The sequence below is a fragment of the Pagrus pagrus genome (assembly GCF_965226575.1).
Source record: "Pagrus pagrus genome assembly, chromosome: 7".
Lineage (NCBI taxonomy): Eukaryota > Metazoa > Chordata > Actinopteri > Spariformes > Sparidae > Pagrus > Pagrus pagrus.
The window spans coordinates 17,254,006-17,277,272 of record NC_140191.1 but is presented as its reverse complement, the minus strand read 5'-3'; the positions used below and the strand labels follow the sequence as shown (position 1 = coordinate 17,277,272).

The following is a 23,267-nucleotide window of genomic DNA, read 5'->3' as shown; positions in this document are numbered from 1 at the left end:
AATACTTATTCACTCTGTTTGTTATTAGTTACCGTGGCCCAGTACACTCAGGTTTATCCTGAAGAAAGAATTTCTACTGTCGTGGAAACTATAACTGTTGAGTCCAGGAAGGAGGTTGTAGCTGAAGAGACTGTGGAGCAGAAGTTTCCCAAGCAAATTGTTCCAGAGCAGAAAATATCCCAGCCAATCAGAGAAAGAGAAGATGACTGGTTTGTGCTGTTGGATGTTGCCACTAGAGAGCCATCATATGTGCCACCAGGTATTGTCGGCATTCCCTCCAGTCTTACAAACCTTTTTTTTTTTTTTTGGCTGAAATGGCTTTCTTACAATGCTTGTTTATTTTGTTTGTCATTAGCAGCCATGGTTGCACAGGTCTATCCTGAAGAAAGAATTTCTACTGTGGTGAAAACAACAACAGTAGAGTCCAGGAAAGAGGTTGTAGTTGAAAAGATTGTGGTGCAGATGGAGGACACGAAGCTTCCCAAGCAAATTATTCAACAGACAATATCCCAGCCAGTCAGACAAATAGATGATGACTGGTTTATCCTGCTGGATGTTGTTTCCAGAGAAGCTGCCTACGTCCCTCCAGGTAACCACAGCCTTCAAACGTCTTTATTTTTAAGCGTTTTATCACACCAAAAAAGTCTAGGTGTCAAGGAAATTATACAAAGATTATTTCCGTTAAAGTCAGATTCTTCACTTCTGGCTGAAGCTTGAGTACAAGTTCTGTTTGTTTTCTGCTTCTCCAGCAGTGCAAAGACACATTTATCCAAGTGTTCAACCTAAGATTCTGGTGATAAGCATAGAGCAGAGGTTGCAGCAGGTTGATCTTGACCAGATTAGACTGCAGCCTTCCCAGCCACTGCCAGATATATATCTGCACCCTGTCAGAATTCAATCTGAAATATTTACTTTATTTTCCTGCTTCATTTCAGCATCTTTTAAATTGGCGTTAAGGATGAAACATTTGTTTGGATATATTAGTGTCACTCAGCTTCTTTGACTCTGTCTGTTTGTGCCAGTTACTCCTGTTAAGATTATTCCGGAAATGAGGAAGTCGTTTGAGATTGAGGTGAAAACCACAGAGACGACAACATTGAAGAAGACCATAATTATTGTGGACAGCAGGCAAGATGAGACACGTCTGTCTGAAATTAGACCAAGCCAAATTGCACCTCCGTCAGGGAGAGAAGGAGGAGATGATTGGTTCATCCTGTTTGACATCATCCGTGAAAAGCCCGTTGTCGTGCCACCAGGTACCTTTCATTACCAAAGGGTCTGCATATGCTATGCTATAAAAATCAGACAATTAACTGGGCTGCACCTGATGCGTTTTCATTTGCGTCAAACCTCAAAAAGCTCTAGCAAATATAAAATATTAAATGAGTTTGTATCATTTTTATTTACATTTATTTTGTATGTTAGTTGCTGTGCTTGAGCGTGTTGTGGATGTGGTGGCAGCCAAAACCTTACCTGTACCAAAACCAGCATTCATCATGGAAGACCCGAGGCCACCTGTGAGGTTGGTGGAGATTAATCCACCACAACCACTACAACAAAGACAGGTGGATGATGACTGGTTTGTGCTGCTAGATGTTGCAACAAAAGCACCAGGTATTCAGCTGTTTTAATAACATGGTGTCAGTTACATATTTCACTTTGTTCAGTATATGCTTAGGTGGAATTCTGACTGAGAAGGGTTTGTGTATTTCTTGCATTAGTTGCTGTGGACGAACGTGTCCGCGTGCGCCCTGAAGTAAGACCAGCTAAAGAGATTGCAGCCGTAGAGCAGAGAGCACCGCAGAGCATTACTATAGTAGAGGAGAGGTGGCGGCAGGAGGAGGTGGTACAGCAGAAACCACATCCAGCAGTGAGAGAGGTGGAGGATGATTGGTTTATTCTTCTGGATTTGGCCACTAAGAAATCAGGTATAACCAAAATGATTTAGTCCAGCTATACAGTACAATTCTATTTGATTTATAGAGCACAGTTACTCTTTGACATACTGTGCTATTTCACTGCAAATGCAAGTGTCCTAATATTTTGTACTTAATTTCCACAATAACACCTGGTTGTTTATTTGTATTAGTCGCCGCGCCTGAGCGTATCCAGTTCCCAGCAGAGAGGAGAGCTCCAACTGCTGTGGCCAAAACAAGGATCACAATTTCCGAGACGAGAGCACAGTTTGAGAAACGGATCCTGGAGGAAAGACGTCCGCTCACACACACACATGTCAATGATGATTGGTTTGTTCTACTAGATGTTGGCGCAAAAGAGTCAGGTATTTTTTTTTGCCCATTTGGTTTTATTGTTTTGCCGATGAACAGCTCAAACCTGGTCGCTTCCTTCGCTCCATGAAACGCTTATTAACATTTACAGGATACAGCGACTTCTCTTCGCAAGGGAACGTGTCCACAGATGCCAATGCACATTCACCATCATTCAACGAGCTTTGACCGTGCTACGTTACACAGATCGAAGAAATAACGCTTTCTTCATCTCAGCTTCTCACCAGTTCAACCAGCTCCTTGCAGCCTCACGTCATCTGCCTTTGCATCTAACATCGGATTTTAACGACAGCTAATCCATGCTTTTGCTCTCATTCCACTTTGTGGATATTCGCTTCTTGCCCGCATCAGATTCATGTCCTTTTTAGAGAGCCTGAACGGATCAGGTACAGTATACCCCTGCAGAGTGTGTGCTTATGTGGTCACAACAAGGCTTGAGAATGTAAGTACGATGTAACCGCTTGCATAGACGCACCTAAGTGTATTACTGTATTCTTGTTTGTGTCTGTTTCAGCATGTACATATACGATCTTATCCTTGCATAAAATATATTTCTTTTTTATTGACACATCCATTTTGTCTCTGTTTTGTCTAGTGGTGATCACACAGGGTGCGAGAGGCACCCGTCCTGTCAGTGCTCCAGTCTTCTCCCAGGCTGCTCTGGCAGAGGCAGGGATCCCCATGGCTCCTCTGGATCAGCCCCAGACCTCTACTCCAATCAAGACCAGCCGCAAGGAGGAAAGAAGGCTGGAGGTGACTGTAGAAGCTGTGGAGCCCTCAAAAATCGAGGCTGTGACCGAGACCAAGGTATTAAATGTCTCTATTCTCTGTTTTACATACGTGCTTGTCCCTTACAGGATAGCCGATGCCAGTTAAAGATCAACAAAATATTTATAATGTGTCCGCAAAGTTATTGCCTGGGTGATTGTAGATAACGTTAACTAGAAAATATAAAGAACTCTTTTTTTTTTTTTTATATATATATATATAATTGCTTTTTAGTCAATTAGTAATGATAAAAGATGCTAAAGTAGCGAGCAGAGATTGTTCTCTGTGTCTGAGTGTGAACTGTGTCTCCCTTGCTGCTGTAGCCAGCAGTGTGGAGGGACCAGAGAGAAGTACACTCTTCACTGATAACCACCATCAATGGGGACATTCAGGTTAGTGTCAGGCACGGGCCTCTTGCATGTCGGCCCCTCAGAAGACTTTATGCCTGAGATGTGAGTGTTACAGCCGTCAGGCAGAGGATGCTAACATGTGTTCCTCTCTCCTCCCCGGGGTAGCACGTGTCTGAGGCGATGAGCGTGGAGGTGGTGCGAATGCGAAAGGTCAGATTCTTAGCCACGTCACCGTAGCCATTTCTCCACCTCCATTCTGCTGATATCGAGCTCTCTCATCCAAAAGACTAATCTCACCCTCTTCTCATGTTGTGCTTCCATACGGCTAGGTCTTAGATGAAATCCACATCAGGTTCGATGCACATACAGCGTATTGTAAGAGGTAGAGAAATGTAAGAATAGATGGAATATGTCAGCAGATTAAAGAACAACATATGGAAGAGACTATGCTTGCCTCAGAGTACATAAAAGTTAACAAGGCATTAATTTCTTCTCATTGCTTGCTGTTGTTGTAAACCCTGGAATGCACTCATGCATGATATAGATGTATAGATTAAAGTTTACTAAAAAGTGGCATGATAACTGCTGTTTATCACATTTCTGTCACTCCAGCATTCTTTATTTTCTCATTATGAAAATAGAAAAATTAAGTCAGTTCTCTCGAGCCTGACATTCTTTGCTTTTTTAGTACATTGCAGTTTTTTATTAGTTCTATATTGCATGCCGACTCCTCACAGTTTTCCTCGTCTGTTGTATTAACACTGAAGTGAATTTTGTAGTATGCATGTCCAAAGTGTGGCAGTTTAAATGCCAGCTCACAGGGAAACTGAAACAAACCCACACTCTTTTTTTGTTCTTTTCATTTTTCACAGAAAAGAGCTAAGAAAATTGAGGGTGACTCAATTTATATCAGACATAGCCTTTTAATGTTGGAGGTTTGTATCCCTTCCGGAGATGTCAGTCTCTGTGTGTATTTTCTTGCTCTTTGGCACAAAGAAGCTGCTCTTTAATATCACGCTTGCATGTGGCATGATTCACACTTCTTTTTTTAATCAGCACCAGTGATTGGCTTTAGATTACATGATAAGTATGTGTTTGTGTGGCAATGTAACTCTAATGCAGTTTTTTCAGGAGAGTGCTGTTGAACTTACAACAAATAGGTATTGGGTTATGGTCAGAATACTGGTCCCTGTCAATCATCCCTGTGGCTGATGACCTAGCGTTTGAGCTAAGCAGGGACAGAAAGAGATATTCTTCAAGCCAGGATTCACAAGCAGCTCCATTTTTATCAGAAATATATTTTTTCCAGATCATCAGTATTCTCCTGTTCATGCTTCTGCTCTTTCTACTGCCATCTCATTTTCTAACATGCCAGTAATGCATTGCACTTCCTCAGAAGTTATGTGAATTAAAGCTTTTGACCTTTTAAATGAAAATCAGAAATAATTTGTGTTGTTTGTGAAAGGAATGGCGTTTGGAGAAACACTTACCATTAAGTTGCTCTTTAGCACCACATCATTTAAAAAAACACCTCTGTTCTTTGATCATCATCTTCAGTATGTTTGGTGAAACGGGTGTCAGCTCTCAAAAAAGATCAACTTGGTGCTAAATGTTCCCAAATCTCTGCTGCTACTGTTGCTTATGTTCATTTGTATTAAATGAACAGGTTTCCATTTATGCAGAGGCTTCATCTGACAACTTGATGTCATATCTGCTGTCATCACCTCTCCTGCTCTTTGATTTGCAGCCTGTGTTCACGACGTGTGTCACTGCAAGCCTAAAGCTATGAAATAGACCCTTAATGCTGTGCTGTTTAGCTTATAGCTCCTACCTGTTCACCTGTCCAAATGATAATCAACTTTTGATAAATCATGGCACCGACTCCTCTGAATCTCCTGAATCTTTTCCCTGATGAACCAAAGTCTGGTCTCATGAATCAGCTGTTGATTCTGAAAAGGAGTCGCTGATAATCTATCAAAATCCACATAGTATGATCATTTAGATCAATGCCCCCCTCTAATTTATATTCCTGTAGAATCAACAATTAACCATGCTTCTGCTTGTTTAATCTGCAATTGATCAAAACAAATTGCTTAAAAAAACATAATCTGACATTGTTTTCTTTATTCTCTCCCATTTGTTAATCTCTCCCAACTATGAACATATCCTTCACCTTCCCTTTCCCTCCCCATCCAACTTTCACCATCCCCACTTCTTATTTTTCCTCCCCGGATTGTTTTCCTGATCCACTTGCTTCTGTCAAATTTCCTGGGCCCTCCCTTCCCTGCACCCTTCCTCCTCTCCAATCCATCTTTTTCCCACTCGACTCGACTTGTAGGATTTCGACAAGCCTAACGAGGATGTGCTCAAGCATCATGCCAGCATCAGCGAGCTGAAGAGGAACTTCATGGAAGCCCTCCCGGAGCAGAGGCCCAGTGAGTGGGACAAGCGCCTGTCCACGCACTCTCCGTTCCGCACCCTGGGGATCAATGGTCAGCCTCTTCCCAGTGCAGATGGGGTAAGTCTCCCACTGAACATACCCTTCATCCAAATCCTTTTTTAGTCGATTTTAAGTCCGTCAGTTCAGGAATTGGAGCAACAAATCAATATTTCTCATTAAAACTGAATTAGAAAATCTGTCATGAAGACTTAATTCCTGAATTAACTTTATTAAAGTTTTATTTATACATAGGTATATGTATATCATCATATTTGTTTTCCATGGCTCTGCTCTGAGATTACTGTACTTGATTGAAAAAAATGACTGCACTCGTGTGGGCAGTGTGCATGGATTTGTAATGGAACAGAAGAACCTGAAATTCTTGCTAACATCTTGTGTAACTTTGTGTAACTTTGAACATTGAATCTTTGCATTTGATTGTATACTATTTTTACATGATGAGTACGTTAAAATGACAGAAGCTGACCGAAGCGGGGATCAGGCTCTTCGCTGGTTCTCTTACAGTTTAATGGATTGTGTGTGCATGTACTGGTCTATTCAAGGCAATGGCATGTGCTGTGCAACACATGCATGCGTATGAAGAATGCAGCTGGACTTGTTGAACAGGGTCAGTACATTTGCTCTCTGATGTGAGGCGAGGCATCTTTGAGACAGGTCGTCCACTCTCTGAGAACTCACTATGGTTTATCTGATCTGCATTGGATGCCTCTGAACCCTGACATGTTCGTGTTGCATGACTGACGGACCTGACGTTGAAAGTTTACTGCATGACTGAGAGATGACCCTTTTATGAATTTTTGCACGTCATGACACTGAGCTGAATTTACCTTTTCGCTCTCTCCTCTTCCCCACCCCTCATTAATGAGCTTTCTTTCTTCTTTTAATACACTCTTTTTCACACTGCTTTTACCTTTTTGGTTGCTTGTTTTCATGAAGACACTTCATTCACAGTTGTATGAGCAGCCCAGTTCTCACTGTAGTAGATGATAATGTGCCAATCACTTGGTTACAGTATGAAACTAGAATACTTGTATCTCATTGGTATTAATATAAAAACATTACTTGAAAGCTATTCATAGCCATAGAAACATGCCCCCACTCTATCTGAGCTGCTGTCACATAAATAGTGTAAACAACGGAGGTTCGTTCTGATGCCTTTTGATGAGTCATTAACTCAAGTGCAGCATAAGAGAGATATATGCGGCCGGTACATCATGTTGTCAGGATGCATTAGAGTTGCTCTGAAATCAAAGCGAAGCAAAAGTGACAGCTCCAAGTCTGTAGTGAGGAGATGAATCAGATCGCATACGTAAAAAAAAAAAAAATGCCTGATGTCAACAATACAACACCGGTCAAATGTTGTCTGCCTAGCCGTGAGAAGATACTGTTTAGGCCCAGTTTTACAAGCCAGCTTGTCATTCAACCCTTAAGGTCCAGTGCGTAGGACTTAAGGGGGACTTCTGTGAGTCTGTTGTCAGAAGTGGAATATAATATTTATAAATATATTTTCATTAGTGTATAATCACCTGAAACTAAAACGTTGCAATTTAGGTTTGGATTTAGATGCCACTAAATCCTACACACTGGACCTTTAACCTTCAGTTATGTAGTGACAGAGGATTCAAGCCTCTCCTGTGAGAAAAGTATAATTTTTCCTTGATACTAAAATGGCGCAACTAATTAAAAATGAGCAGCAGTTGGTTGTCGGAATACCAAATATTGGCTCTGATCTACTGATATTATGACCTACTATCACATCTAACTGTTACTTCAGATTAGTTTTGAGTTTATGGCTTTGTTTGTCCAGCAGCCTCCAGCTATATCAAATTCCATTTACCACTCAAACACATCACTGTAGTGGGTAGTAAACAGAGCATCAAGCTAAAGGCCCAAGATCATTCTTAGCTTACTGAGATAGTTCTGCCTCAGAAATTCAGAAAATTAATCTCTTTTTTTAAATAAGATGTTACAAGTGTGGATGACTTTCTGTTTTTCAAAAAACGTGGATTGTTGTACATGGAAAAATGCATGTTAAAATGCATGTGCCAGTAACATTTCCATGCTCTGGACAACAGGAAATGCTACCAGAATCACATTTCTTTACACCGATAAGCCACAGCATTAAAAGGTGAATGAACAGTGAAGTGAAGAGCATTGATCATCTCGTTACAATGCAATGTTTTGCTGAGAAACGCAAGGGGGTGTACTTGTACTTGGTCTCCAAGGTGGGTGGTGCCTGTCAAGTGGCATCCACATGATGCAGGACTGAAGGATTTGCAGCAGGACATTGCATTGTGATGAGATGAATAATGGTATTTACTTCTCCTGTCAGTGGTCATTGTTTCAATGTTATGGCTGATTGGTGTGTATTTTCAATAAGTTATAACAAGTTCAGTTCATTTTCGGCCATTGCAAACATTTCAAAATTCCTCCCTCTCATCTCTCTTCCCCTCCTCCTCCTTCCCCCACCCTCAGTTTGTCATCCGCCTCCCACGCGGCCCCCTGCTGAACTTCTACTCCAAACGCAGCTGAGGGGCCGTCTCGACCCTGCGGAAACCCCACACAGGTGTGAGTGTGACCCCGTGGAGACCGCACCTAGTCCATCTACTGTAGCCATCAACCTCTAGCTTTTCTCTTCTCCTCCTCTCCTTCCTTCGCCTCCTCTTCAACATCACTGTAGCATTCTTCATCTCTCATCATCCTCTGCTCCACTTGAGAAGCTGCCCTTTTTTTCTGGCCTCTGTGGAAACAAGACTTTCGTTCCTTCTGTTTTCCACTGCAGCACATTTGACCTGGTTTCTCAAGCCAGAAACAGACCTGTTCTCCAAAGACTGATTAGGACTGGAAATGACAATCAACCCACTGCTCTTTTGCATTTTATCTGGTGTCTTTTGGACTTTAAATCAACCAATCAACAATTATTAACAAGCAACTGACTTTTGTCTGGAGGTTTTTAATGTCTGACCTTGTCACTTTGAGCCTGATTTTATACACAATTTGAGGTACATTTATATCGTCGGTTGTCTAAGGATATTGTCTTCGGATAAGCTTGATCACTGTGATGCGATTTTCAAAGATAGAAACCTTTTTTCCTGAAGCCACATGAGTAAGCACTAGAAAATGACAGTCTTGTTACCGGGAAACATCAATAATCTTTGCCACAATAGTATTTCCTGTGATGAGAGACCTCGAGGCAGCTTAAATGTAATTCTTCTTAAACTCTTTGTCCCTCACCAGTATTTTGCAAGGCGGTATGTAGCAACTGCAATAGATTCCTTGTTGCATGACTTTTTGACAATCAATTTTGACCAAAGAATAAAAGGCATTCCATATACAGTTCATACGACTGTTTGTTCCTTTCAAGAATTTTATCATTTAAGTTTCAGTTTATTCATTATTTTTTGAGTTGATGACTAACAAAAGTAGTGTGAGTGGCACACAAAAAAACACTTTATTTCTCGATGAAATAAACAATATGGAGCAACACCTGTATTCAGTATCCATCTTATTTGGTAACCTGCTGTAGCATGTGTCAGGAGGGTAAATTGTTTTGTTAATCTGTGATGTCACATGAAGTCTAAAATAAGCCAAAGGTTTGTCGTCGTCTTCCTACAGAGCTGTAGTACCTCATAAAATGGATACTGTACTCAATATATTAACATGCATTCATTACAATCTCAGGAAATACTTCATCTACCCATGATCATGTAGTGTATATGTTGTGTCTTTTTTAGCGTGTGTGCATTAGTCCCCTTTGCAATGGTTCAGAGACAAAGACTGCACTTCAGGAAACCAGCAGCAGTTTGGGCTTTTCAGGCGTACCGAGTCCCACTGTGAGCCACAAGTGTGAGCCTGATAGTGTCGAAGCCCACGGTGCTCCAGTTGAGGAAGAGTCATGTGATCAGGACGAGGTTGTAGTTTTTGAGACCTCCCTGGTGCCCATCGTAGAGGTGGAGATGGCGCAGCTGCCTCCCTCCCTGGACCCCTGCTGTCGAACTTTAGATGAGATCCCGGAGGAAGAAGAGTCGTGTCCTGAAGTGTCCGAGCGCTCTGGGATGATCGTTGGATCTTCCCCAGCTTCCTATTTCAGGAGCGATGGTCCACAGGTCATACGCTGCTTCCAGGTAGCCTCCTGACCCCCTCAGGGTGACGCTCATTCTGTCTCTGCTTGGCCTCTTTGTGATTTCAAGGCTGCCACACTTGCTCACTCCTTTGCAGCACAATTGCAAATCAAAACGTGTGAATCTGCAAAGGTAGCCTATCAAGCGCAGTGTAATTTTTGCTCATATTTAATTGTAACTGCAGTTGCTGCAGAGGTGTTGCAGATTGGTGTGCTGAGTTCTCAACTATGGTGATGGGTAGTTGTGACACTAGCACATTCTTCTCTGCCACAAACCGTTGTGTTTTACACATTGACTTTCATTCTTTCAAACCCACTTATGGCTTGATATTTTCAGTTTCTGTTTGTTTTGTAGCCGCTGGTGGTGGGAATGGAAGTAACAAGGTGATTGTATTCTTTGCAAAAATCCTAATTGAAGCAAATTTGGTGAGAAGAAAGGGCTGTTGCAGTGAAAATCAGACCACACAGGCTGCGGCTTAAAGGGAATGCATGGTGTGGAACAAACTGGTTGCTTGAGGTGCAAGGTGTCTGGTTAAACAGCCGCTCATGGGGCTATACTCCCATCCACAGCCCCCTCTGGTGCAGACCCAGACAGTCACCATCACAGCTGTCTCCAACTCCTTATCCAGTGGCATCTCCACCACAGAGGTCCCTGTCGTCCCAACCAAGACCTTCATCTATGAGTCTTCAAAGGTATGGAGCTCCAGGACCTGCTCAGCCCAGATCTGTCTCAGCTATAGGCAGTCAGTTTGCATGCAGGGAGATATCAGCTCTATAGAGGAAGCAGGTCTGGGGTGACCAGGCCAGGGGCTCCACAATCAGCATGAGGCAGCACTGAGCTCAGAATCCTGATATTTAAAAAATATAATTATTCACTCTACCTTTTTTTTTTGGTCTTTTTCTCAGGTGACAGACGATGTGCCAGATGACAAAGATATGACAGCTGTGTCCCAGACTGTTACCTCGGAGACGAGCAGTGGCACCACAGTCACCACCACTACTACTCACATCTCAAAGGTCAGCAGTACTATCCTGCTCTCTGTATATGCCATTTTATTTTATTTTATTTGCTTCTCAGTTTTATTTCTTCTTCCCTCTGCCAGGTAGTGAAAAGCGGATCTTCGGAGACTCGTGTGGAGAAGAGAATCGTCATAACTGCAGACTCTGATGTTGACCAAGATAAGGTACAAATCCTCTGCCCATGACACAAAACAATAATGGACATTGTTATTGTTTGACATTTTGGGAAATGGCCTTGTTTGCCGTCTTGCTGACAGTAAGATGAGAAGATCGATAACACTCTCATACATGTCCTGTAGATATGATGCTACAGCTAGGACAGGTTAGCTTAGCGTAGCTCAGCATAAAGACTGGAAACAGGGAGGAACAGCTGCCTGGTTGTATCCAAAGTTTTAAAAGAGATTTACCTACCAGCAAGTCAATAACTCTTTTGTTTTTTTAATCAAAAAACGATTTGTAAAAATGACAAGTTGTTGTTTTGCGGGAGGTTGTATGCCATACTGTTTCTTTGCCGGGAGCAGTGACTTCCTGTATTTTATTGAGTTGTACATTATCCCAAATGTTTCCAGCAATGTTCCAACCCAGAGACATCTGTAATTGTATCCACTTCCAGGGACTTTCAGGGAAAAATACAAATTTAAACCATTAGCACGTCCATGAACATTTACTGTACACCAGTTATGTCACATAGATTTTCATCGGCAGAAGTAGATTGATAATGAAGGCAACAACTCCCACAATCCCATGCTATTTCACCACAACATCAAACTACATCTTTTTGTTTTCATTTAAAGGTTTCATAGTTAAAGGACAGACATGAGAGTGGTATCGATCCCAAATGTGGTGTTTCCCATAATGTCTAACTATTCCATTAAATACCATCTTTGGTTAGGTCAATTCATATGAAAACTAACACAAGTGCACATAATGTCTGTATTTCAGGGGAAAGATGGCGGAGCATCGGCATTGTAACTGAATCACCACCTGCTTTTAATCGTTTGACTCTCCACCTTTCATCCCTTCGTCCGAGTGCAGCACTCAGCACGCAGTGACCAGCTGTATATGCGCACACACACATCCGAAAAGAAATATCTCATAAATGAAGCATTACTGAGTAGATGAATTTTAGTAGATCCTCTTTGTTTTCTTTCTTTTTTCAGTTGAGCTGTTCATTGCTTGTCATCCAGGTGTTAAAAAAGCTTAGTAATACACTTTTGTTGGTTAAAAAACAGCAGTTTCAGTTGAGTGGTCTCAGTTATGTTTGCTTTTAAATGCTTTTATTTTCCTAGTGGTTTTTACATTGTTGATTTTATACAAATGCACTGTTTCCATCCTAGTTTAGACACCATGATCAGCATTTATTCCTTTGGTGCTGCTAGGGGAACGTTAAGACTACATTCAAGGGAACTCTTTTTTTGTTGTTGTTGTTTACTTGTCTATTTAATTCAGGAGCTACATGTTTTGTTTTTTTAATGAAATGACATACCTCGCATTGATATGTGAACAAAGATATTCTGTGCTCAAATTTGGACAGTTGTTTGGCTTTGTTCACTGCTCAGGTACAAAAAAACAAAAACACGTCAAATCTTTTCTTCCCTAACCAGCCAAGAACCAGTAGCCTACACATTATTGTAAAGTTTGAATTAAAAATTGATCTATTTTGAAATATTTCTCTATTTTATAGAATTAATGCTTTTATAGTATTTGTACAAATTTGAGGTTTTTAAGTTATTCACATCCATCTGCTCATCAAATTGTAGGTTGCCATTGTGCTGTTTACTGAATTTGGAGGTCTCTATTTTAGACCTGCTTACCTGTCTTGCCTGACACCCTGAATCATTCTTATTCGTTTCCTCTTGTAGGCCACCAAGTTTATCAAACCTTTCACATTTACACGTGACAATAGAGTGCTTCCCTCAGTTTTTGTTCAGTAGCATAGTAGTCATGATTGCTTTGAATATATTTGGTTGATAAGAAAAGTTTTACAAGCTTTGGTCTGTTTATCTCAGGTTTTGATATTCTTTGTAAGACTACAGACCTCCATGATTGTATGAGGAATGTCCATATATGTATATCCATCCCTACTTTAAATGTACATTTATGTTCAGCCAAGTGAGGTCAATAAATACAAAGTTTGTCTGTCACAGTAACCACATGTGTGAAGGCAGCTGTCCCAGTATATGTGGCTTTTCTCTCATAGGAGCACAAGTTGTCTTTTTATACATGTTCTACTACTATACAGTAATTTATTTGTAAAGTAGGAACCGTCTCGTGTGAGTTGATGTACTGTGATGTTTCAACACAAGCTGGTTTCCAGGCTTCCACTAGAGATGTCACAATGTTAAATATTGCAATCGTTATCAACCAAGTTTGTAAAGCCTTTTTACCACATAGTCTACGTAGATTGCTCTCTGTACTTTTCCATAGAGGAGAAAATGCTTAAAATATACAAATCCCTTTTAGATAGCATGTTTGTTAGCAAACTTTTTTAACCCAGAAAGAAGCCATTGGTATTGTAGCTACATGGAAAAACAACAGAAACCTCTCCTGGAAGAAAAATGTAGACTTTCACATGAAGAAAATAGTTTTTAGAGACAATGGAAAATAATGTTGCTTTGTGTATTATCCCTGTCTTTTTATGAAAAAATAAAACATGCATTATTTCGCACTTTGTTGGGCTGTTTATGTGTGAAGCATACAACTTTAAAAGGATGAGATCCTGGTAAGAAATAAATATTTAATGTCATTCACTTGTTCCACAGTAGATGTTGCTGCTTGTTCAATCAACAATGTCACGTCTGTCCGGATTGTAATAATGTAAACATGATGAAACTACAAATACAGGATTATCAGGAAAATACTGTCACAGAAAAAAAAGAAAATGAAATCAAACATAGGTCCATTTTTAGCACAAGATCTTACTTTCTACCTTTAATTTGGTATTCATTGGTTCTTGGAAATAGCACCTGACCTCATTTACACGTATTGCTATTTTCAAATAAAATCCTTCATGTTAACAGAATTAAATCTTATGCAGATTTCCAAAATCTGAAAAAATTCATATTTGATGCAATTAAATGACTGACTGTATCGCAGATAAGGCAAACCTGTCGTGGGCTGGTGGCAAGATTTCCTGTTACATTCAATCCTCTGCAACTGAGCCACAAAGCACACTGTAGCCTTCATTATCAGAGTTAAAGCCACTTTTCAGTCTCAGAAATGTGAAAGATGAATTTACATCAGTTATTAAGTATCAGGAGTCTGACCCTCTGGAATAATGACATGTTTGATATGGTAAAACTAACCTGGTCATCTGTAACTGTTTCACTAAAGACATGAATTGTCTGAATCTATCAACACAGGTGAGGTTGGGGAACTGTACAGGCATTCACTGGGATTATATAATCCATTTCTTCAAACAAGTAGTAAACAAAAGTCTTTGAGTCCACTGGGTTCATCAAAGCGGAGTTCTAGCGAATTGTCTTGACCGGGCTCTTGAAACTTGATGCAGCCTGAAGTTGGAGTTGATAAGCCATTGGGTGAATTTTGAAACCATATAGCCTGAAGAAAAAAAGAAAGAAATACAATCACTTCCTGAACAAAAAGAATTGCCTTTTTAGTCCTCTAAGTTCAAGTGCCGCTGCTGCTTTTGTATAGAAAATGATTTCATACTAGTGCCAATATCATACCTGAGTTTCAGGACTGATACCAAAACGAACAGTCAAAAATGAAAAATACATTTTAATTCGGATGTCAAGATGACAAATCTGACCAGGTACTCAATGTTAATTTGAACTAGACAGACTTCAATATCCAGCCTTACTGAGGTCTAAGGCAAAATTTTCTTTTTGGTTGGCAATTGTTTAAAACACACCAAAAAAAGTTCAGACAGTTCAGTTGAAACACACCTTGGCACAAACTGGTTGGCTGGTCGCTTCGGACGATACTCTGGGTGCACCATGAACAGCATGTGGGGGAACCCCGTCCCAAAATAGGCTCCATCTGTGTGGTGGTGTCTGGAGGACTTGGGGGTGTAAACATCCATGCACTTTGGGCAATAAAGCTTCACCATTGCTTCTCCAGGGATGTCTGACAGACCTACATCAGACAAGAGATCGGTGATTGTTGAGTGTGTCTTCATGGCCACTAACAGAGGTCAAAGGTGCAGCGCAGGTCTTGTGTAGGTAAAGAAAAGTCAGACTTACCAATAGGAAGCATTGGCTGATTCTCACAATAGACTCTGGGGCAATAACCAAAATCCCCCTGTTGATACTTTTCCAACTACGGAGAGCAACACATTTTGAAATCAGTGTCACAGAGTGTGTCAGAATTTATGAAGCAGTTATTAAGTCACATCTTACCATCTGTGCAATGCCTCTGTTTGTGAGGATGTAACGTGCATGTATGAGCCCGTAGAGCATCTCTGCTGCCTGCTCTATCAGGTCACTCTGATTGGGGTTATCTTCAAGTTCCTCATCTGCCAAAATAAAGGGATTTAGGCCAAGTATTGACTCTGCTTTATTTCATTTCACATGGGAACTGCTACTGATATTCTCACCTGGCTCCAGGTCAAGAATCATGTCCAAAGCCTGGCGATAGTGAGGCACCTGCTCATTCAAACCCGTCAGGTTGAACTTGTCCTGAATGTAGTCTTCATCAACCTGTTACACACGGTTGAAGACGATGAATAGCTTTTAATGGCATTAATTACAGTTACAGCAGATTGCTTCAGCGCACCAATGTGGAAGCATTACGCAAGAGCTTAACGGGATTACTCAGACGCTGCCAATGGAGAAAGCAAGGAGTTAAAATTAGAATTGGATTGCGTGGGTGCTAACCTGTCAGACAAACCATTTTTTAATTTGAAGTGTTTTTTCTTTTCACATGTCTCACGAAGGTGCTTTAAGAGTGAGAAGGCCTCATGTGCTCCAGTGGAAAAGATTAGCAGCAAAAAAGCAGAGGGAAGAAAACAGGCAGCTCTTTACTAAAAACTTAAGTCTTCATGTGAGACCACCAAATGGCACACATCATTACAAACTGGAAAGAAGATCACTTGTGTTAAACTAATCAACAGGTTCTTAGTTTTAGGTGATTACACACCAGTGAAAACATGATTATGAATATGATATTTAATATCTGCCGATAGATCCCTCCAAGTCTTGCAATATCCGAATTTGAATTCAAATGAAGCACATATGGCAGTGTGCAATGATAAACATGCATATATTAGGGCCGCACAAACAATCAAAATATTGAAAAAGCAATATGGCCATGTGCAATATCCAAATCACAGGAGCTGCATTTTGTCGATAGAGGTTTAATGTGCGACAAAGCAGCTTTATAGTGAGGCACTGTAGAGCTGCAGAGACGCCCTGGTCTACACATCTTCTCGCCAGATGTAAGAAAACATGTTAATTTCATACAACAAATGTTACATCATCATGGTTTTATTCATTTTTTGCCAGTGAAAATGAAAATTGTGATACAAAAATTATAATTCTCAATAAAAGTGAATCATAGTGCAATCTGTCAAAAATAATTGCAATATATTTTCTGCTACTATACTATGTCATGCAGCCCTTTTTCATACAGTGAAAGCTTTAAATGTATGATTAGGTTTGAGTTGACTGAGGTGTCTGTAACGTGTTCAGCAGTCTAACAATCTGATGTGATGTTTATGCTTTGGTATGATGTAAAAAGTCAGTGAAAGCCACACGCCTCGATTAAATGCAAGCATTGCCCATCTAAAAAAAATAAAAATAAAGAAATACATTTTAGTGGATTTTCCTTTGGATACCTGTGAATTCTGATTACCTTTTTATTTTGTGAGCTGCACATTTAAATCTGGGTCCTAATCTACAATCCAAGTTTAAGAATAATACTGGATACTAACCTCACAGAAGAACTCATTCCCTCTCAGTCCACAAAACCAGGATATCCAGGACACCTCCTCTGAGCTGCTCATCCTCCTGTCAAACCAAAACACAGCTGCAGTGGCTTCATTTTACATCCTCGCTGGTTGGCTAACAGGTAAAAGCCGGCAAATTCTGGCGATGTAAACTTTACAAACATAGATTTAACATTTTATTGTAACATAGGTGCAACAAACTGGAGCTACTACCTCGGGGGCCTTGAACAAAAATGTGATTTTATTGCAAATAATGTTCGATTTGCACGAGTTTGCGTCTCTGACGTGCTACCTAGCCACGTTAGCTCTTGAGTACACGTTAGCTCGCTTGCTATCATTCGTTAGCATTAGCACGTATAATGCAGATAGCGTGGAAATTAAACATTGTAACTGCAATATGTATTTAGAGGCAATCCAGCTGTCTCCTGAAAGCACACGACTGTTTACAGAAAGTCATTTTTTCTCACCTTTTTCTATATTAGTGGACACATCAATTTGCAAGCTTAGCTAGTTTGTCGTCGCTTCCGGGATGGATGACGAATCCCTCTTCCGGTCACTCACAGTTTTCAAAATAAAGTTCCTCATGACGCATGTTCTCAGAGGCTGCCACAGTGAAAGTTAACAAATGAGTATAAAGTGTGTTTTATTTAACCCTTTTAGACAGAACGGGAACAAAATTAAATGTTTTTCTATTTACTTTTTAATGAATGAAAATGTTGGTAATCTTACATAAAAACCAAGTGATATTGCAACAGTTTTGTCTAATGACCACTCCTATGTAGATTCAAACATCACTAGGTTGTTTTGTTGTTGAACTAATGCATCATCATCATACAGAGGAAGTAGGCTGACTTACAAAGTATCGAGTTGCCTATCATGTGTGAAATTTGTACTGTAGTCACAATCACACAGGACAGAATGCATCAACATTTCATGTAGATAACATTACTTCCTAAAAATTGTAGTTTCGTATTGACATGAATCTTTTTTAGCAAAGCATGTGTCCATGACAGTCATTTCCTGCTGGGATGGAGTGCGTCTTCCTCAGGGCAGGTCTGAAAAGGTTTTGCGAGGAGGTGGTGCCGCATCTTTGGACTCCTGCTCCTTTCCCATGCCTTCAAACATCAAGATCCTTAAATGATGAAAATTACATGTAAGCTGCTGTACACGACAGTACCATAAACTTGTAAACATTTAGACAGTAGAGACTACTTAAACTTACATTTTTCACTTTTCTTTTGTCACCAGGTACCTGACACCATTTACATTTTTTGTTTTTCGGTTATGATTTATTAATTAAAATTGAGACACAAGTTGATTTTTGGTATTAAACTAGTAGTGTTATCAGTTAGATTTAAGAGAAGTACATCAACATCACTAGTTGCTTCATACAAATGTATGCATCCAGCACACATGTATTCATCGATAATATAGGCACTTAGTTATTTAATTTTCCTTGAACCCCAATTCTCCTGTGGTCTTTGGGCCACAGAACAACTCTCCAGCCATTTCCCTGAATTACCCAGTATTCACTCACAGTTTTAGAATTGCATTTCTTTTTCCCAGCATCATATTCAGGAAGTCGTGGTAGCCGAAAGTTTCTTTCGATGTTCCTCCACAGACCTCTGACATCATCTTTTTCAGCTCCAAGTGAGTCTTGGCCAATCCAAGTTTTTCCAGCATCCGTTTCAAACCCATAATATCTAGAGAAGTGAAAGTACAAAGAAAGTAAATAAGTAAGCAGTGGTTCTCCATACTTTGTGAAAAAAGCACTGCTGTGAATAATTTGTAGCTGAAGATATTTTAGGGGCAGTGCAATTTTACCTATTTCTCCTTTGTCGTTAAGATCAAACTCCATGTATTTCTCTGTAATACAAGCAAATATAATTTCATTTCAAATCTTATGACTGTACACTAAATGATAAAACAACATCCTAAAGCCAAAAAACACTCACTTTTAAATGATTCAAGCTTTGAGCTGAGGTCTTCCTCTTCTGCATATTGGGGATCTGAGAGAAAAGCCTGCAGGGAGGTGATGATTCAGAAATAATTAAAGAATAAAGAATGATTACTGGTATCAAACAGGTGTCGGGCTGTTGTGTCCAGCCCGTGTGTGTGGAGAAGAAATGATTAATCAAAACATTTACATCGATTGTAACCTGATATGAACTCACCTCATTGATAGAATTCAATTTTTCTTCCTGGTGAGACTTGAGAAGACCAAATGCTTTACCTCCTGTGACAAACAGCCAACACACAGAGGTTGTACAAATCATAAATACAAATACAATCTTTTATTAACAAAGCAGAAAATAAAGCAAACTAACCTTGAGCTGTGCTGTCCATTTCTGAGCACAGTGCTGAGAGCTGCCTGCGAAACCAACACTGTGAGTGTGAACAGCAACGATGGCGTTTCTCTTAATCGAACCACAAGAGGAAGTGAAGCTTCGGTTAACATTAGTGAGGTTCCTGTCGTATTTAAGGCAGCTGCAAAGAGAGGTCAAGTGGGGGATGCACATCATAACATTGCACACAGTCTGACTTACACCACAGTGGGAAAAAAGCATGTTGTATTACTTAATAATAGAACTTCACACACGTAGTGGCCGCGATGAGCTTATTTAAATGTGTTGGTTTTAATACAGTCGATTAAAAGAGTGAAGTAAATCCATGAGTTTAAAAATAATTTGACATTTTATTTAAGGAAGGAAGAGCGGTGCAGCAATGAAGAAGTGTGACTTTAGAAGGCAAGGCACATTACTCTGCAGAAACAATCTGCTTATAAGGCGTGTTTGGAAGAAAGTCCCATATATTTTTGGAAACTTATTATTCAGCAAACTTTCACTGAGAGTGATGTGTCCTCTTTAGTCAGGAAATCCTCAAACTAGCACAGTTACAGACAATAACACTGAGAAGCTGCCGAGCACAGCCACAGCGAGGGCTGCCAGCCACAGTGCAAAGCAGCTGGTGGTTAAATGCCTGGCTCAAGGGCACGTCACTGGTGGTAATGAGGGAGGAGCAAGTGCTGCTCTCCCCCACTCACATTTAAAGCAACATTATGTAACGATTTGTATTTTGTGCAATTTGGTGTCCCCTATTGTTTCTGAGTCCCACATTTCTGTGACAATGTGTTTCTCCTCTTAGCTTCCTCCGTCAACGTCCTCTCTTTTCACCTCAGTCATGGAGTCCGTAGAGGCTGCTGGACTTGAAAACCTCAAAACATTAACAGAGTCAGCGAACAGCTAACTCACAGCTACACTATGCTGCAGTTACAGGTTGCTTTCAGGAAACTCCCTAAAAATCACAAGGTTGAGGCAGAGCAGGCCGAGGACATCAGGGGGAAAGCCAGATAATAGTTTTGTGCCAGTTACTGCTACGTGTGATGTATAAGTGTAAAATGCTTTGTGATCCTACCCTCTCACTGAAGTTACATAGTGCAGAAACAAGGGGGGGACACAGCAGAGTGGCTGAGACAGAGCCACCATTCACCCTATTACAAGACACTGTACCATCAAAATGACTCTGAAGCTGTTACTTTAAGGTAAAAAGAAGTTACATAATGTTGCTTGTGCTTGAAGTGGGAGGTGGGACAGTTTCAGGGGAAGTTCAGTGAATGAAAGGGAACATTTCCTGCATTAGTTATTACATTAGTTTTCAAAAGGAGATTACATACAGCCTTATTGTGTGTGATTTGTTTAAAGGAGTCAAGCGAGCAGGTTTGGGGAGTTTTACCATTTCTCCCACTTTCCTAGAGTCAGAAACTAAAAGATACCTTAGGACAGATTTTTTATGTATTTGGTGTCGTCTAAAGTTACGTCACACAACATCAGGCTATTTTGGCTCAATTGTTGAGTGTCTATAGAATAAAAAAACATGATCATGACCCAAAGGCATGGGGAATGTAAGTAAATAAGGGGGTAGAGGAAGAGTTTTTCCAAGCTTTGTGTGAGGGGAGGCCCACAGGGTCAGACTTGGAAAACCCCTGTGATAAATAACTTTGTGCTCTTATGGCCATTTGTCTGTTTGATGTAATGTCATGTTTCTGCCACACGGTGGCTCTGTTGGACACATAATGAAGTGGCAAATAAAAAGCAGAAAGGACTAACTAATGTTTGACTGTCCCACAGGTAGTTTCATGTTGAGCATTGTGTGTGACTTAAAGAGAACTGAGAATAGGAGGAGACAGAGAAAAAGTCATGTAGTCATTAAACTTCTGTCTCACCACTTGGTTGCATTACACTGAAGATGGCAGCTTTCTATCCACAGGGTCTCCTGTTATTAGTTCAGTTAATGGTCATATCAGAGTGCAGAGGTGAGTAGGTCACTCAATCATTTCTTCACGATGCATTTTCTTTTTTTGTAGCCAGACAAAAGAAATGTGACTGCGTCTGACCTTAAAAGATGGCGTACATACACTTCCTATTTAATGATATTTTTCAAAAGTCTGCGATTTATTGTTAAAATGATCTGCCTTGCAGCTCTGGCAGCGAGTACTTTAGTGTGCATGATCTAAAAAATCCTATACACAATATGTACTCTGCTTTTTATTCTTAAACTTTGTTTCTCATCATTTTAAAGATGCCTTCCCAGTGGTTGCTTCTCAAGAAGAAGACGTAGCTCTACCTTGTTTTAATTCTACTGCAATGGATCCAAAGAGCTGCTACAGAGTCAGATGGATAAAGTATGCCACACACAACAGTCAGATGAAGGTTATCCTTTCCAGGCCTAAAACACGCAAGACCCCAGATGCTGAACGTGTAAGATGGGAAGCTGATGGAAACGGACAGATGTCTCTTTTGCTGACAAAAGTTCAAAGATCTGATGACGGACTGTACAGCTGTGAGATCTGGCTCGCCTGGGACCGTGTCCTTGTCCAAAACATATCTTTGAAAGTTAAAAGTAAGATTACACATTTTACTCTCCTTATTATTTGCCTTATTTTTTCTATTATCATCACATGAATCTCCCTTCATTCAGAATGCAAAGCCCTTCCAGCAGTGAAAGCAGCACCTGGGACACCCGTCAACCTAAACTGCCCAGTGGACATGACATCAGGACAACAAGGACCCCAAAATGTCTCCTGGGCGATGCTGAAAGGAGCCAGCACAGAATCCATCAAGTCTGAAAGGGCTGAAATTAATGGGACATCATTAGCTTTCCAGTCTGTGGATTACAGTGACGGTGGTTGGTACAGATGTACATATATGTCTGGACAAACTCAGCGCTGCTTTGACATTAATCTACCGGTCAAAGGTAAGATTTATAGCAGATTTTAACATATCATCACCGACAACAAATGACTTCATACCTGACTCCTGTGAAATGTTTCTATTCCCTTTAAGAGGTGGAAAATGCAGTTGTGGCCACAACAGTTCCAGGTACTGCCACAAAAACTTCAGTTGCGTCAGTGATCTTCTGTTAAATATTGTGTTGTGATTGCTCAGATTTCCTTCCTGTCTCCCTCAGCGATGACAGCCAACGAGACTATGTTTAAAGTCAGGATGGAGGGGAGAAGTACATTTTTTTCTGCAGTTGTGCCTTCAGTCATTGTTGTGGTCGCCATAACTGCAGCACTGACAGGACTACTCATTTACCGCAGACGCAACACCCAGACAGGCGCACAGCCAACCCTGAGGCATTCAGCAGGTTCGATTTGACTAAAAGCTTTCATTTTATTATTATTTTGATAGCAATGAAGTGTTAGCATGGCTTCATATTCTCCTGTTGTTCATCAGGTACTCGCATGGAGTCTTTTGATTGTTATGAGACTGTAGATTTTGAAGGTGAGCACCGTGTTTTTCTTTCACTACCTCCTTTACTCCAGCCTCTGTGACTCTCTTTATCACTTCTCAAAATCCACAACTTTATACTTCTATCTGACAGATACTGCAAGCCAACAAGCCGACAGTCTGAGCGATGAATTCGAGGATGAAAACCTGTGTACTTGTAAGCAGTTTTACAATTCTGAAATCATCACTACTGTTACAAAGTTCTCATCATATTAAAACAGCCAAATAACAATTCTCTCTTCTTCATTGCAGTCAATTATTAGTCATTTACAGTCTAGAAGAGGAAGAAGATTTTCCTTCCTGGATCGCCGGCTCACATTTATGCAGTATTTAAAAGACAAGTAACATCTATTAAACTGTGAAGTGCTTGGGTTTTTGAAGCAAGGATAAGCAACTGTGACCTATATTGAGCATTGTGGAAAAAGTGTAACGTGGAAATTATACCCACTGCTTTGTCTAAGACTGTTGAAAAGACTTTCCCTTATTGCCCTGTTTGTGTTAATACATGTAATCATCTGTATTATTTCATTTTATCAAGGACATAGTGACATGAAATCATTTCA

At 40.4% G+C, this 23,267-nt stretch overlaps 4 protein-coding genes across 15 annotated transcripts in view; 2 read left to right on the top strand and 2 right to left on the bottom strand.

The window, feature by feature from the left end:
• LOC311259627 (uncharacterized protein) overlaps positions 1-13,675 on the top strand; it is a 36,311-nt gene extending 22,636 nt beyond the window's left edge. For 3 of the 12 annotated variants that reach the window (XM_084356870.1, XM_084356864.1, XM_084356869.1), the window contains exons 19-34: positions 29-259; positions 356-589; positions 1,023-1,256; positions 1,426-1,614; positions 1,722-1,928; positions 2,090-2,281; positions 2,884-3,095; positions 3,380-3,448; positions 3,572-3,616; positions 4,279-4,341; positions 5,745-5,924; positions 9,602-9,991; positions 10,558-10,680; positions 10,894-11,004; positions 11,091-11,171; positions 11,950-13,675. In XM_084356870.1, coding sequence (XP_084212996.1) covers positions 29-259; positions 356-589; positions 1,023-1,256; positions 1,426-1,614; positions 1,722-1,928; positions 2,090-2,281; positions 2,884-3,095; positions 3,380-3,448; positions 3,572-3,616; positions 4,279-4,341; positions 5,745-5,924; positions 9,602-9,991; positions 10,558-10,680; positions 10,894-11,004; positions 11,091-11,171; positions 11,950-11,979 — 2,591 coding nt within the window. In that variant the 3' untranslated portion in view covers positions 11,980-13,675. Of the gene's footprint in view, positions 1-28; positions 260-355; positions 590-1,022; positions 1,257-1,425; positions 1,615-1,721; positions 1,929-2,089; positions 2,282-2,883; positions 3,096-3,379; positions 3,449-3,571; positions 3,617-4,278; positions 4,342-5,744; positions 5,925-8,342; positions 9,209-9,601; positions 9,992-10,557; positions 10,681-10,893; positions 11,005-11,090; positions 11,172-11,949 lie in introns of those variants that run through there. The other 9 variants (XM_084356868.1, XM_084356872.1, XM_084356871.1 and 6 more) reach the window with 9 other exon arrangements.
• A 55-nt stretch (positions 13,676-13,730) lies between these two features.
• LOC311259629 (casein kinase II subunit beta) lies at positions 13,731-17,484 on the bottom strand. The gene is made up of 7 exons (XM_084356878.1): positions 17,383-17,484; positions 16,901-16,976; positions 15,566-15,668; positions 15,369-15,484; positions 15,213-15,288; positions 14,916-15,105; positions 13,731-14,568 (listed from the first exon to the last, which is right to left on the bottom strand). Exons 2-7 carry the CDS (start codon positions 16,970-16,972, stop codon positions 14,478-14,480), a joined length of 648 nt encoding a protein of 215 aa, XP_084213004.1. The 5' UTR covers positions 16,973-16,976; positions 17,383-17,484; the 3' UTR covers positions 13,731-14,477.
• Positions 17,485-17,541: 57 nt separating this feature from the next.
• Positions 17,542-19,327, bottom strand: LOC311259618 (allograft inflammatory factor 1-like). Its single transcript, XM_084356855.1, has 6 exons — positions 19,243-19,327; positions 19,090-19,151; positions 18,871-18,937; positions 18,740-18,781; positions 18,453-18,618; positions 17,542-18,047 (listed from the first exon to the last, which is right to left on the bottom strand). The coding sequence occupies exons 1-6, from the start codon at positions 19,259-19,261 to the stop codon at positions 17,960-17,962; spliced, it is 444 nt and encodes a 147-aa protein (XP_084212981.1). The 5' UTR covers positions 19,262-19,327; the 3' UTR covers positions 17,542-17,959.
• A 1,823-nt stretch (positions 19,328-21,150) lies between these two features.
• Positions 21,151-23,228, top strand: LOC311259508 (uncharacterized protein). The gene is made up of 8 exons (XM_084356723.1): positions 21,151-21,227; positions 21,494-21,814; positions 21,893-22,168; positions 22,258-22,293; positions 22,382-22,561; positions 22,651-22,698; positions 22,799-22,861; positions 22,957-23,228. The coding sequence occupies exons 1-8, from the start codon at positions 21,161-21,163 to the stop codon at positions 22,965-22,967; spliced, it is 1,002 nt and encodes a 333-aa protein (XP_084212849.1). The 5' UTR covers positions 21,151-21,160; the 3' UTR covers positions 22,968-23,228.
• The last annotated feature ends 39 nt before the right edge of the window (positions 23,229-23,267 follow it).

Coding starts and splice junctions, on each gene's coding strand:
- LOC311259629 (XM_084356878.1), bottom strand. CDS start 16,972: ATGAGCAGCTCAGAGGAGGTGTCCTGGATATCCTGGTTTTGTGGACTG. Junction 15,669..16,900: donor GGAATGAGTTCTTCTGTGAG/GTTAGTATCCAG, acceptor CGTGTGTAACAG/GTTGATGAAGACTACATTCA. Junction 14,569..14,915: donor GCCAACCAGTTTGTGCCAAG/GTGTGTTTCAAC, acceptor TTTTTTCTTCAG/GCTATATGGTTTCAAAATTC.
- LOC311259618 (XM_084356855.1), bottom strand. Junction 18,938..19,089: donor AATTGAATTCTATCAATGAG/GTGAGTTCATAT, acceptor ACCTCCCTGCAG/GCTTTTCTCTCAGATCCCCA. Junction 18,048..18,452: donor AGAAATGCAATTCTAAAACT/GTGAGTGAATAC, acceptor TCATCATTTAAG/GATCTTGATGTTTGAAGGCA.
- LOC311259508 (XM_084356723.1), top strand. CDS start 21,161: ATGGCAGCTTTCTATCCACAGGGTCTCCTGTTATTAGTTCAGTTAATG. Junction 21,228..21,493: donor GGTCATATCAGAGTGCAGAG/GTGAGTAGGTCA, acceptor ATCATTTTAAAG/ATGCCTTCCCAGTGGTTGCT. Junction 22,294..22,381: donor TGTGGCCACAACAGTTCCAG/GTACTGCCACAA, acceptor TGTCTCCCTCAG/CGATGACAGCCAACGAGACT.